The sequence below is a fragment of the Erythrolamprus reginae genome, chromosome 1, assembly GCF_031021105.1.
Source record: "Erythrolamprus reginae isolate rEryReg1 chromosome 1, rEryReg1.hap1, whole genome shotgun sequence".
Classification (NCBI taxonomy): Eukaryota; Metazoa; Chordata; class Lepidosauria; order Squamata; family Dipsadidae; genus Erythrolamprus; species Erythrolamprus reginae.
This window is the reverse complement of record NC_091950.1, coordinates 56,179,066-56,193,273: the sequence shown is the minus strand read 5'-3', so window position 1 is coordinate 56,193,273 and position 14,208 is coordinate 56,179,066. Positions and strand designations below refer to the sequence as shown.

The window sequence follows — 14,208 nt, the reverse complement described above, 5'->3', positions numbered from 1 at the left end:
AATTGAGAGTGAATTTGAGGGCATCGTTATTTAAATGTAAACACAATACTTCCCTAATTCTATGATTGGAAATGAAATAGCATCTGCAAGAAGAACATTTGGCTTAAGTGTATCTAATAAAACAATTTAAGTAAGATTTATTTAAAAAGAAACCACAACTGTCTTCCAGTAGTTTAAAAGCCAATTTTACAACAGACATTGCCAGAAAAATGGAAAAGCCTTTTTCAACTAGCAAAACCAGAATTAGTTCCCATTGCAATTTAGATCGCAAACTCCTGGAAAAATGTTACTTAAATTACAATACAGTTGACTCAGAAGTATTCTATTTGATTTTGTAGTGAAAGTATGGATTTAATGGATTAAATATTAAATTGAGCTGATGCCTCAAATACCGGTATATGTTTATCATAGGATACAAAACATCCTGAAACATAAAAAGCAAAAGAAGGTAAAATACTTTCTGTTCACATGTTGATAATAGCTGAAGAAAGGATCCCTGGGGAATCAAAGGCAAACTAAAGAGCTCTGTAAGAAGTGGAGTTAACAACCATGGTGGAAAGGAAACTAGTAAAGGAATCAGCTGCTTGGACTCCTCTTGGAATAAAGAAGCACTTGGGACGGCTGAAGGCTCCATGAAGATAATCCTCAATTTACAACCACAATTGAGGCCAAAATTTTTGTTGTTAAGTGAGATATTAAATGAGTTGCCCCATTTTGACACTTCTTGCCACAGGTGTTACGTGAATCACTGCAGTTGATAAGTTGGTAACCTGGCTGTTAAATAAATCTGGCTTACTTTTTGACTTTGCTTGACAGAAAGTTGAAAATGTAATCACATGACCCTGGGATGCTGCAGTGGTCATAAATATGAACCAGTTGCCAAGAATATGAATTTTGATCACATCAGCATGGACGGTACTGCAAAGGTCATGAAAAATGGTCATAAGTGACTTTTTCAGTGCTGTTGTAATCGTGAACAGTCACTAAATGAACTGTTGTAAGTCAAGGACTACCTGTATAGATTATGACCATATATTTAGTAGTCTCTACCAGGTTTCAGAGCTCTGGGAGCTAGGAGAATCAGCCTTGCTAAAGCTGCAGTTTGGAGCTTTCAAAGGCACACTTGTGGATTTGTCCACTTTCTTATCACTTTTATTGGAGACGGCTCGTACAGATAGTCATCAACTTATATGCACTATTGGGACTGGAATCTGTCACCAAGCATAGTGGTTGTTAAGTGAGATATCAAGTTGAGTACCCACATGATTGCGTTGTTCAACAACCACAATCCTGACATTCCTTTGTGGGTTCTTTAAGCAATTACCGGTATGTGGGTTGTTAAGTAGATGGGGCCAGCGGTGGGTTGCTCCCGGTTTGGCCCAGTTCTAACAATCCGTAGTGCTAGCTTCTGCGTGAGTATGTGTGCAAACTGGTAGCAAAGGGTTTTAAAACCCACTACTAGATAGGGCTCTAGGTAAGGAGCATGGAGTGCCATAGAAGGGTGAGGGAGACTCTGGGAGGCTGCACTCAGAAGCTGAAAATCCTCTCTGCTGAAATCTTTGCAAGTTTTCAGTCTGAACACAAAGAGATGCTCAAATGTGGCTGCACCAGGTCCTTCATCCGCCTGAAGTATCTCATGTTTTTTACTGCATTGCCTCTGCTCAGGAGTTGAAAATCCTCCTTGCCACAAAGTTCAAGTAAGTTTTTCAAGCCCTGAGCGAAGAGAAAATTGTGTGCAATCTGCACCAGGCTTCCCTAACTTGCCCGAGGCACCCCACTTTCCTTATCTTACTACCAATTCTTCCATCTTTAGGATTTCAACCCCGTTTGTGCAATCTATGCTATAGTTCAAAGCAGTTACTAAAATGCCCTTTTTGGCCCAGCTATACTCGGGAGAAAGTAAATGCCTGCCTTCCATTTGTGCTCAATCATCCTGAGATAAAACTGTTGCTAACAACACCTACCATTTCCCCCCGAAAATAAGACAGCATCTTATATTAATTTTTGCTCCCAAAGATGTGCTACGTCTTACTTTCAGGGGATGTCTTATTTTTTTTTTCCAATTAATTGTATCCTGTATCCTGCTGCAGCAAAAATGCATCCAAACACGCAGCCGCATGTTGGATGAGTATTGGATGTGTTTTAAAACTAATTGATGCAGCGTTTGGGGATGCAATTTATGGACAGCAGTGTTATATATATTCTGTTCAGGAATGCTGTGAAACAAAAGGTCTCCTACGTCTTACTTTCGAGGGATGCCTTATATTAGGCAATTCTATGAAACCTCTCCTATGTCTTACTTTCGGGGGTGACTTATTTTCGGGGAAACAGGGTAGTTTGAATTATTGAAAGGTTGCATACTGCACACTGCAGCACATAACATTTCTCCTTTACATTTTTGCTATTCTGGCCCAGCAAGTCAGTTATCAATATGAATTTAAATGCTACCTCAAGTGATTTCCTTTCCTTATGCTTAGCAGAGAGTTCCTACTGGTTCTAACTCGTTCTTTAGAACTGTTAGTAGTTCGGCGATGATGTCACAGAGCTGGTTCTGTCGGTGTTTCTGTGGGCGCCACCATCTTGGGATTTTGCTTCTACACATGCGCAGAAGCAAACATTAGCTTTGCACATGCACAGAAGCTATTTTTTTATTGCAGGCACGCGTGCATAGCATGACCCTGAGTGAACTGGCAGCAAAAGGGTTCAGAACCCACCCCTGATGCTTATTTATTTGCTTTCTCCTTCATTTTTTTTTAAAATTGCGAGAAGTACTTTGCTTGGAGTAGCAGGCAGGAGAGAGAATGTTCAAAATGGCTATTGGAGGCAAGGCACTGTAAAGAGACAAAGCATGTCATTTTCTCTTCTGTGATTGAAGGCTTTTGAGAATGGATCTTGGCAAAGAAAAGATGACGGTAGTTTATGAGTTATGTATGAAGACAGACAGATGGCTGAAACAGCTTCTCTTACAATGTGATACACAGGCAGAGACTGCAAACGAGATTTTTGGCAAAAGGAAGGTGCGGCCAGAATTACTGCAATAATAAAATTGATTATTTCTTTTGTCATGCTAAATGGCTGCCCATCTCCCAGACAAGTGACTCTGGACAGTATATAACAAAGCTAAAAACAATGCAGTATGTACAAACACAGTATTTTTTATTAAAAATGAAGAATTAGAAAAGGCATAAAACAAAAACATATTGAGTAAAGAGCACATGTTAATGACATTGGCGCCATCTCATCATTTCACCAATTCCCTAGGATCTTCAGGCTTAATGACACAACCAAGTCTTACGGGGCTAATAGAAAATTAAACGTAACGAGGCCATCCTCACTTCAGAGCAAAGAATGTTCCATAAAGCTGGGGCAACAGCTGAAAAGGCCCTACCCTATTGCCTTGGACCTGCAAAGTGAAGCTCTCTAACTGACAGGACTCACAATATGCCCTCTCAGCTAGCTCTGGCAGATGTAAGCGGGAGGGGAGACAGTCCCTTAAATAACCAGGTCCTTTGCCACGCAGGGCTTTAAAGGTCAAAATCAGCACCTCAAATTAGATCTAAAACAGACTGGTAAACAATGCAACCTTGGAGCAGAGGTGTAACATATTCTTTTGGAAATACACAACTGTTGTAGCTGTTGCATTCTGTACCAGAAACATTGAAAAGCAGCAGCATTTTGGATGTTCAGTAGTAGTAAATAGAGAAATTGCATCTCTTTAAGGCCTTGTAGGTTAGGAAAAGTCAGGCACCCTAACCCTTAATGTGAGTGATGTCAACTTGGCCACGCCCACCTAGTCACATGATCACCAGCAACCCCACTCTGTTACGACCTCAAAGCCTCTCCCACCCAGTCACATGACTGCCAAACCACTGCAACCAAGTTACATGACCATCAAGCCACGCCCACCAAATAAGCCACATCCGCAGAGTGGTAATAAAAAAATTTGGAACCCACCCTTGGTGATGATGAGGCAAAGGGAGATTTACCCACATCCAGATTTTGTTGTTTTCCCTGTTTGGGGTTTTTTTTTTGAGGGAATTATAAGTTTTATTCTTTTTTAAATTTGTTTTCTAAATTGTGATAAACCTATTTTAGAAATTGCACAATTTTCATGTTTTTTCTTAGAAAGTTGGAGAATGCTGATAATTTTTGACAACTGCAGTAAATGAAACTCTGTGAGCCACAAGAAGCCTTATGTGTGCAGCGTAAGAATTTTTAATACATAAACCTGTTGCTGGCCAATCCAAAGATGCCAGAATTAAACCTAGGAATCATTTGAATAAGGAACTGTAAGCCATGTGTTCTATCACTGGACCATGGCCATTCCCAAAATGTATTATCATATGCTACAGATTAAGTTGTTACAGACATGGTTGCAGTGTGTGCAGTATATAAATAGCATACAGTATGTGCAAATGGGAAAATTTGAAATTTGTGATGGCAAAATAAAAATGATGAACTATCCATGATTCTGGTTTATTATTTCTTTGGTTTGAATGTAGTCAAGCCACTGACTGATAATGACTCAGATAAAAATAATTTAAAAAATAAAATCAATATCCTAAAGATGAATTAAAAAAAACCAGCAGCCATAAATGTCTACTCAAGAGAACAATTTTCTTCTGGCTAAAACAAGCTATCAATTACTGTCAACTGCATGAAAGAAATTTATTTATTTATTTATTTGTTTGTTTGTTTGTTTGTTTATTTTGTCCAATATACAATACATATAGTAGAGAATAGACATGAGGTAATATATATAAAGAAAAATATAAAAATAGAGGAAAAGATATATGAAAGGAAGAAAATATATATGATATATGAGATAAAGGAAAGACAATTGGACAGGGGACAAAAGGCACATTAGTTGCACTTATGTACGCCCCTTACTGACCTCTTAGGCACCTGGAGAGGTCAATCATGGATAGTCTAAGGGAGAAATTTTGGGGGTTAGGGGTTGATACTATTGAGTCTGGTAATGAGTTTCACACTTCGATAACTCGATTGTTAAAGTCATATTTTTTACAGTCAAGTTTGTAGCGGTTAATATTAAGTTTGAATCTGTTGCGTGTTCTTGTATTGTTGCGGTTGAAGCTGAAGTAGTCTTTACAGCCCACTTAAATCCATAAAGAGATGAATTGCTTTTGACAAAGCATTTCATCACTGTAGTGTAATGGCTCAAATGCCACTTTTTCCTACATTGGCACATGTTTTATTTCTCAGGTGGGGGGGGGAGATATAGGTTCTGCAGCTAACCCTGCTAGAATAATGACGGAATAAGTAATGTCATGATAGAAACCAGATGTAGGTGCAAGGGAGTTATCAGTACGTATGTTTTACTTGCCTCTGCCTCATGTTTGATTATAGTGTGTGTATGTGTGTGTGTTATTCCTTTAATATGGTTCACGATTTGCTAGGTATACATATATGCATTACTATGGTTGGGTTTTGTTATATATTTTCTTCCTTCGTTCTCTAATACATCTTCTCTTACAAATTTTGGATTGTGCTATCCATGGTTTGCTGTAGATAGATACAAAATAGATGAAGGCGAGGAGAGAAAGCTTCCCTACATTTCTTGTTTGTTTGATATTTGGATTTCATCTCTCTATTAATTAACTTTCTTAGGACTAGATTAACAGAAACACAGAGTAAAGGCATTGGCACCTCTTAAAGGCAGACCTTTCCTTTTGTCATACCAATTCAATAGAATGCCTTGAGAGATTTGAAAAACTCTTGTATTCTTTTGCCAATAAGTTGAAAAATGGCTCTTTCCAATATTACAAGTTTGCACTTTGAAGAGGCAACCTCCTAATTTTCCTATAGAATAGAAGAATGTATAGCAATTACCACTTATGTTTGTTTCCATTACGCCTTATTTGCCTGTACAGTATCTCAAATAAAGTTCCCCTACATTGCCTGTTCTATGTCTCTATGATTAAGAGGAAATTAACGTAACAATGTTGCTTCTTGTATATCAGAATGTTCAGAGAAATTAATCATTTTTGTCTTGGGAATGTCCAATAGTAATGTTTATATTTAATATAAAGATTTGAGCTTCCTCAGTTTCCTTGTACAAATGGAGAGAATCTGCCTGCTCCCCTTTAACAGAGTCCTGCCTTCTTTATGGCTCTTTCTGCTATTTAACCACCACATGGGGCAAAACCAGAATGCGGTCATAAAATTGGTCAGGTAACATGATGAACCTCTTTATACCTGCCATGAATCAAGTGCATAATTCTGGTTTTAATCATGGTTGCAAAGTTGTAATATTATCTATAATATAAAATGGTCTTTATTTCTGGCTGCTCATTGTAATGCCTGTCATCAGGTTATCAACTCTCACTGGACTTGACCACGATTGTCTTCACTCTGGAGTCATTTGTATTTCATTGAATGTATTTAGAATGTTTCTGGTTTTATGCTAGGACTTAATACATGTAATAACTGGTGGGTTTTAAGGGCCATAAATTTGATATACACCAACTAGGATGTTTCTTCAAAAAATTTGAATCACATAATGCTACATCATAATGACACAATTCATTGCAGATATGTACATACCCATAGAGCATGGGTGTCATGTTGCTGTCATGTGACATTTTGTGATGCTTTTTCCCTTCATGGAGTTTGGGTGGATGTGGCCTGCGTGTGATGCATCTGGACTGTGGGTTGCTAGTTTGACATACCTGCCACTGAGAGCATATGCATCAAGACAAATTCCTTGTGTGTCTAATCACACTTGGCCAATAAAGAATTCTATTCTATTCTATTTTAGAGATTATTGACATTTACCTGCCCAATTAGAGAGTTGTGATAGTTTTCCAAGAATGGAATCATCCAGATGTGCTGGACAAATTCCTGGCTGTGTAAGAAATGTATTACAGTAATTCCAAACCTCTGAAGTTACCAGGTTGTGACAAGTGACATTAAAATTTACCTGTAGTATCTAGAAATAAATTCAAGTTGTTCTTGGGTTTTGCTTTTGCACCATCAAGTTAATTTCTTCTGTGACAGAATAACATCAATATTTAGTCATTTCTATTGTAAATAGTTAAAAATTGCAAAATGGTGCACCTGCTTGCTGAGTCCAATGAAATGCATTGATTAGATTTACCTAGTCTCATCATGCTTAGATAACTAAAATTGATTCTATGTGAAGCTACTCTAGAAGTCCACCTGGAAATTGTGATATCTATTGCAGGTGATGCATTACAGACTTTGAGCCTAGGTTTCTCTGAAACTACCTACTCTGAGTAAAATCTGCCCACCAATGCAAGCAAGCAGAGGGAGCATGCTGCAAATACCCATGTTAGGGTAAACGGAGAGTGAACCCTTGCTCTGCCCTTTTCCATTTGCAGCAGCTTACCTCAAAGTAGGATGGCCTGGAGGTAGTGAAAGAACTTTTCAGGCATGTTTACGGTGCAGTGGTTGTGCTAACTGGTGATTATATGGAGTTTGATTATTATACTGATGCCAATTGTGAATAATCAATTGGGGAGAATATGCTTGATTTCAACTTCTCTTTAAAGTACATTATGATAATGACAAATTACATTTATAGATCACTGATTCCCCAAAGACTCTCATGGGTATATAAATACAAATAATTATACATTAAGAAAAAAACAAAAACTTAACAGTAAGAAATGTTAAATTAACCAAACCAAGTATCAATGGGGTCAATGTATAAGTGCACTCTGGAAAAGCTAAGTTTTGAACAGCTTCTGGAAGAGGATCAGGATCGAACCTAAGCATTGTCCATTATGAAGCTACTCCAATCCAACACTGAAAAGCAGCATCATTGATCCCCCCTCCCCTCTCCTTCCTCCATCAATTGGGTCCATCCTAATTTTTTTCTGGACAGATGGGACTGATTTTATCTAGAGAATGCATTGCTGCAGATAAGCAGCAAACTATGTAAGACCCGCTTGAGATTGTAGATTAGAATCAGCACTTTAAAGGGCACTCAAAGCCTTATTGATTATTAATATAAACTCTGCAGCATTGGAGTAATGTGCTCTTATTGGTGAAAGTCAGCATATGGGCCATTGCACTATGAACCTAATGTACCTGAGTGGACTTAAAGCAACCCCATATAGTGTTACATTAGTCAAGCAGATATAAATCTTGCTACATAAACCTCCTCCTCTTCTTCCTTATAATTCAGTGAATTAGAGAAGCGTCTCCCTGAGCTGCTTCCAAATGTTAACTCTTTGTTGTGGTCTCAAAAATGGTTCAGCCTCTTTTTCCTAGATTACAATTCTTGCATATTTCCATCAAGGTCATCTTCCTTACTGTCTACAGCAGGTGTTGATGAGAGCATGAATCATCACAGCAAGATCATCCTGCTCCATGTAGGGGTGCAACTGGTGCATTAGCCAAAGCTTTTTGCCATAGGCTCTACCTGCTGTTCTAGCAAGAACTGTGAGTCTAGAAGAGTTGCCAAGACACAAATCTGCTTTTTCTGTAGTGCTGCCCTTTATAAAGGATATACTTATAAAAATTCCTTTATTATTCTAGCATGTGTCTTCTCAATCTCTGGGCATCTATCAGAGGCGTATTCAGTATCTTGGCTGTTCCTATCATTGCTCTCTACTGCTCAAAGAGTTCTAATGTGGCTGTGTTGGAGTCACTCTTTCAATTGAGAAGGCACAGCCCCAAGCCACCTTTATTGACCTTTATTTTTCACAACATTTTTAGTTCCTTCTTCAGATTTTAGTTCTTCTCCAGCTTCTCATAATCCTGCTTCCTAATGTTGCTGTCACTTGGCACTGCTAAATCTACCTCCACTGCTGTCTTCTGGTCCTTATCTACTACCACAAGGTCTGGATCAAAGGTCTTCAAACTTGGTAACTTTAAGATTTGTGGACTTTAACTCCCATAATTCTCCAGCCAGCTATGAATTCTTGGAGTTGAAGTCCAAAAGTCTTAAAGTTGCCAAGTTTGAAGACCTCTGGTCTGGATGATTGCCTAGTTAGTACCTGCCTGTCTCACAGGATCTTAGCCTCTCCTGTTTCCCATTACCTTCTATGTAATCTCCCATCTGGATATGACCTGGCTCTAGTCAATATACAATATTGTGAGGACGTTACTGTACATAATGCCAGCTACTTGATTGTGCCATTAATGTATGCTTTTCTTGCCTATATCATACAGCCTCCCACTATGTGCCAGACAGTGAGGCTCTACATACTCTGTACCTCAAGTCCTATCTAGTGTGGTAGACCTCTGCTCCTATGAAACAGGCACCTAGTGCTATAATTTTGCTGCTATGATGAGTGTCTCCATAATATCTTTTAGTCCAGCCCTTTCCAATATATGCCACTTCAGCTATCTTTTGATGGCACATCCTAGGCAGGCTCTGGTTTAGTCATGGAATTTTGTCTGCTTAATCTTCTCTTTATGTTTGCTCCTGCTCAGGCTTTCTCTCAGCAGTTCTTCTTTGGGTGCCATCTCACGGATATATTCTTCGATATTCTGGGTTTCATCCAGGTCAGTGTTTTTGACACTCATCACCCCTTATCTGCCCTCTTTCTGGTTGGTGCATAGTCTCTGGTTATTGAATTTGAGATGAAAATTTCCATAGTTGAGGGATTTGTAAACAGGTGGTAAAGAAGGATGATTAAAGAGCTCCTGTATCTTCTAAATATAATATATTCCTTCAAATTGCTATATTCCTTTTGGAACATGGGGGTGATAATATTTAAATCCATACAGAAGTTTTGGCCAAATAATTTGGTGAAACAACAAAACAATTTGTGCTCTTGAAAAAAAGAAATTTTGAGGATTAAAAGGATCCCCCATTAGCTTAACTGAAATTCCTACTGTGAATATGTTGCATAAGGGTGCCAGTTTTTCTTGAAAAGAGTAGATTATTTATCTTGAAAAGCAACACAACTAAAAGCAATTTTGAGTTTTGATCCATAAGAACATCTCCTTTAAGTAAATAACAAGAATACTGATGCTGAACGGTCAATTTCACAATATTTGATTAAAAATATGAATACTACTTAATATAGCTTTCAGTTTGTTACTAAGAAACTGTTGCTTCATAGTTTCATTATTACCATTTGCAGAAATGTTTTTGCTTCCTTGTATCTTAGTGACTTCTCATTATGAAAGGGTAATATGAACAAAGATGAAATCAAATAACAAACCACTTTATTTAATTTATACCTCAATCTTGGCTTCTAGAACAACATGCAAGAGGAAAAGAAATACAGTGTTCTTATCCCGAAAATAACCGAACTTCTAAAATACAGTAATGACAGACAATCTTTATGAAAGATACCATCAGCATTGGAGAGGGTGGGCTTAACTGAGATTAGATAACATATATATTATCAAACCATATTTTAACTCCAAACAGCTTTATGTACAATATTACATTCTCCAGGTTATTCTCACAGCAGCCAAACACAAAACAGATTAGTCTAAAAAAAAAAAATGACTGATTTATCTGGTAAGTTTAACTGAATAGAGTTTGTTAACCAAGGTCATCATTAAGGGTCTTAATCAAACTGTATATCACATTGTGACCAGCTGCAAGATGAGGGCATATACTAATCCTGATTTTTTTTCTTACAAAAACAATACTGTTTCAATGGTTAGATAACCTAGACACTGTACTCCAATATAGATCTTTTTAACATTCATATTTTACTGTGTTTCTAATCAAGATGAAATGTTAATATATAATTGCAAGTTCATGCATGATATGCCATATGCTATTATCAATCCACATAAAAGAGAAACATTTTTCCTGACTTAAAGGGTCCAGATTTTTTTACCTCTTTAACAATACTGAAATCTACATCTCCAGTGGAACTGTATGATGGGTGGGAAAGCTATAATTTGAACCACATGCAAGGAGAAGTCTCAGAAAATGTGCTGTCCACCAACGAGGCAGATTTGAAAGAGCTACAATTTCAGTGTCTGTATGTTGCTTACACATTTAGAATGTGCTGTTACTGAAGAACAGGAGTGCAAAAATGACCCCAGGGTTGGAATAAGCGCGCGGGAGGTGGGGGGACAGCGACCACTATAAAGGCGTTCACATTCGGAGAAGCCTTTTTGCCCCGCCGCGGCCCCGGTAGCTGCTGGTTACCCTGGCGACGGGCTCTGCGCAGCCACTACCAGCAGAGGCGAAGGCGGCTCCTACTCTTTCCGATCTCCGCACGGCGGCTTTGGGCCTCACGAGTCGTGCGGGGGGCGGGGAGGGGGGGAGCAAGGAGTCTGCCCAGAGGGCCCGCTCGTTTTGGCCGCGGAGCGAGAACAAGCTTCCAGGGCCCATGAAGCGGGACCACTACAGCGGGCCCTAAGTGGCCCCATTGCTAAAGCTCTCTCTCACTCTTCCTCTTTGCCTCAGCTGGGGCTCAGCCTGTCGGTGAACAGCTTGGCTCGCAAGCCCGTCCCGCCCGTTGTCCCCTCGCCTTCCCGGGGAGGACAGCGGGCCGTCTTGGGGGCGAAGAGGAGTAGAACCTAGTACACACAGACACATTACACACACACAGAGGAGCTACTTTTAGCACAAACTATCGCAGAGAAGCCTCTGGAAAGCTTATCTTCGCGCCACACACCCGATAAGACGTCTGTCCTCAATCAAATTCTCCCCTTAGAAGATTCGTCCCTTGTTTTTCCCCCCCTCAGACATCCTCTTTCCCCCCACTCCTGGGCATCTACCAATAGCTTCTCTCCTCATAACCAAAAGCTTCTTTCATTCACCCCCCTCCTTTTCGATCCACCACACCGTAACATGACTGGCTAGCCGTACGCACTTCCCTTTTCAAAAGAACCCCCCGTTTTCTTAAGATTTAAAGGTTTTCCCCCCCAAAGGATACGCTATTGCTCTTTGCCTCGCATGTCCTCTCCATCTCTATTTTTGGCTTCCAGTAGGATCTTGCCGGCCGCCGCCGCCTCCTCCTCCACCACCACCACCACCACCACCGTTTTTGAATTGGACTTGAACGCCTAAAGCTGCCTCGGACATCATAACCAGGAGAAAAGAAAACTTCCCACCTCGGACCAGAGCCTTCCCCTCCTCTTTATTCTTCTCACCCCACCCCCGCCGTCCGACGAGAGCAAAAGGGGGGAAAAAAGAGGGCGTGTGTATGCGCGCGCGCGTGTGCGGAGGTGGAGAAATGTTGGTGTCTCCTTCTCCCTGGAAACGGCGGAGGAACTGAGGCGAAAGTGAAGAAGCAGCGGGTGAGAAAGTTTCCTTGCCGAAAACCTGGACCCGAGGAGCGAGGGATGCTTTCGGAGCCGAACGAGCATCGGCGGAGAGCTGTGGTGCTGCCGCATTGTGTTTGCTGAGGATCTTCCCGCCTGGTGGGGGCTCAGCTTCCTACGAGGAGGAGGGAGCAGCTGGAGCGAAGCAGCTTCTTCTATCGCCCACCTTCGCTAGTACATCTTTTTTAGACGAAAGAGGTCCTCCGGGATTTTTGCTTTTATTTTTAGGGATTTTTTTTTTTGCTCTTTTTCGGGCCTCAGTGCAATGTGAAGTGTGCCCACTTGAAAAAAACCCTGATTTTGCCAAGGATTGGAGCGTCAACCTAGTACATGCATCCGATAATCATCTTCTCATACAAAATGGATTTTAGCCAAAACAATCTGTTTGGTTATATAGAAGATCTGCAGGAACTTACTATCATTGAAAGGCCGGTGCGCAGGAGCTTAAAGGTATTGTATATGCTGTATGAATCTATCGGTGTTTTTTAAAAAAAGAAAAAATAGATAAATCGCAGTTATTTCAGACTCGAACCTCTTAAGCAATGTGATGACATATTTTTCTGCAGGCTTAGCATATTTTAAATTTGAATGATCCTTTGCATAGATAAGGTAATGAATCTCAGCAGTGGTAATGCTTTCAGAAATGGCATTTGAGATGTGGGGGGAGAGAAATCCTAGATAGCAACTGCCTTGATTTCAGCAACTTTTATGGTTATATGATTTTTATCTTTTGTTACTGTGACTGATTTAAAATGTTAATTACCTCATTTTTTGGATGCTATCAGTTTATGAGAATTAAAATTAAAGGCCTTAAAACTATATCTGAAACCTGTCATAGTCTTCCAGGAGATTGTTCCAGAGAAAGTGGCTTACAAATTACTGGCTGTCATTCTGGTTCAAAAATTTAGGAGGAGGACAAGTGGTAGCTCACATTTGTCTCTGGTTCTTTTCTTGCCATTTGTAGTTTATCAAATAGCAGAGCAAAGACCCTTCCTTGAGGCCCTGGAGAGCAGTTGCCTATTAAAATAGATAACATTGGAGAAAATAGTCAGCAATCTGACTCATAGAAGTCAAGTACATGACTAATTTGAAGCTAGCACATTATCTTCCACTAGTATTTCTTTTAATTACAATTATTTTTATTTAATTTCTTGTGTTTCAGGCAGAATTCATACTTACTCTGGAATAAATAAAAGTGGTCCTGGTGATGAATAGTACAATCCTATGCATGCCTACTCAGAAGTAAGCCCCTTTGAATTCATCGGGACTTACTTGCAGGTAAGTGTGTGTGGGATTGTAGTATAAATATATTTGTGGCATTGAATGTTCACATTTGAAAGTGGAGATAGTTGTTAACAAATTGAAGTGTGGAGCTGAGATGTCAATAATGTTAATTTCTGTATCATATCTGACAGACACCAGAAGAAATAGAGAGACTGACAGTTGATGAAGAACTCAATGATATTGAGAGGGCTGTGTATCTACTCAGGTATAGTTTAGATACTATCATTTTAGTATCTTTTATTAAAATGTTTCCTTCTCCACGTTCTTGGTGATTTCATTTTTTTAAATTTCTGAGTTGTAATGATACTGTAAAAGAAAGATTAAAATAATGCGTGACTATAAGACTCCATTAAATCTACATGGCAATATAGTCTTAAAACAAGAATGGTTGCTAGGCTATTTTTGGGCCTTATACTGTAACCTTGCTCTTGCTTGAAAGTTACAAAACTGAATGATGACATCCATAAGACTGATACTGATTTACTTTATATTTATAGAACAGTTTTTACTATAATTATGCAGTAACTCAGGTTTTGTCTCCTTCAAAAACTATATAGTTATGGAAACTTTTAAAGGGTATGTTTTTTAGGATGAGAAATATTTAAATCTGTATCAGGTTTTAATCATAATTTAATTTTTTTATCTGTATTTCCTTATAAAATGCATAGTTGCTTTTGCCCTTTAAAATGCATA

General features: G+C 39.2%; 1 protein-coding gene across 4 annotated transcripts in view; it reads left to right on the top strand.

Moving 5' to 3' along the window:
- Window positions 1–11,134: 11,134 nt before the first annotated feature.
- PPP4R4 (protein phosphatase 4 regulatory subunit 4) overlaps window positions 11,135–14,208 on the top strand; it is a 76,008-nt gene continuing 72,934 nt past the window's right edge. The window contains exons 1-3 of one of the 4 annotated variants that reach the window (XM_070752952.1): window positions 11,135–12,681; window positions 13,394–13,509; window positions 13,647–13,720. In XM_070752952.1, the coding sequence (XP_070609053.1) occupies window positions 13,456–13,509; window positions 13,647–13,720 (128 nt within the window). In that variant the 5' untranslated portion in view covers window positions 11,135–12,681; window positions 13,394–13,455. The remainder of the gene's footprint in view (window positions 12,682–13,393; window positions 13,510–13,646; window positions 13,721–14,208) is intronic. The other 3 variants (XM_070752932.1, XM_070752942.1, XM_070752923.1) reach the window with 3 other exon arrangements.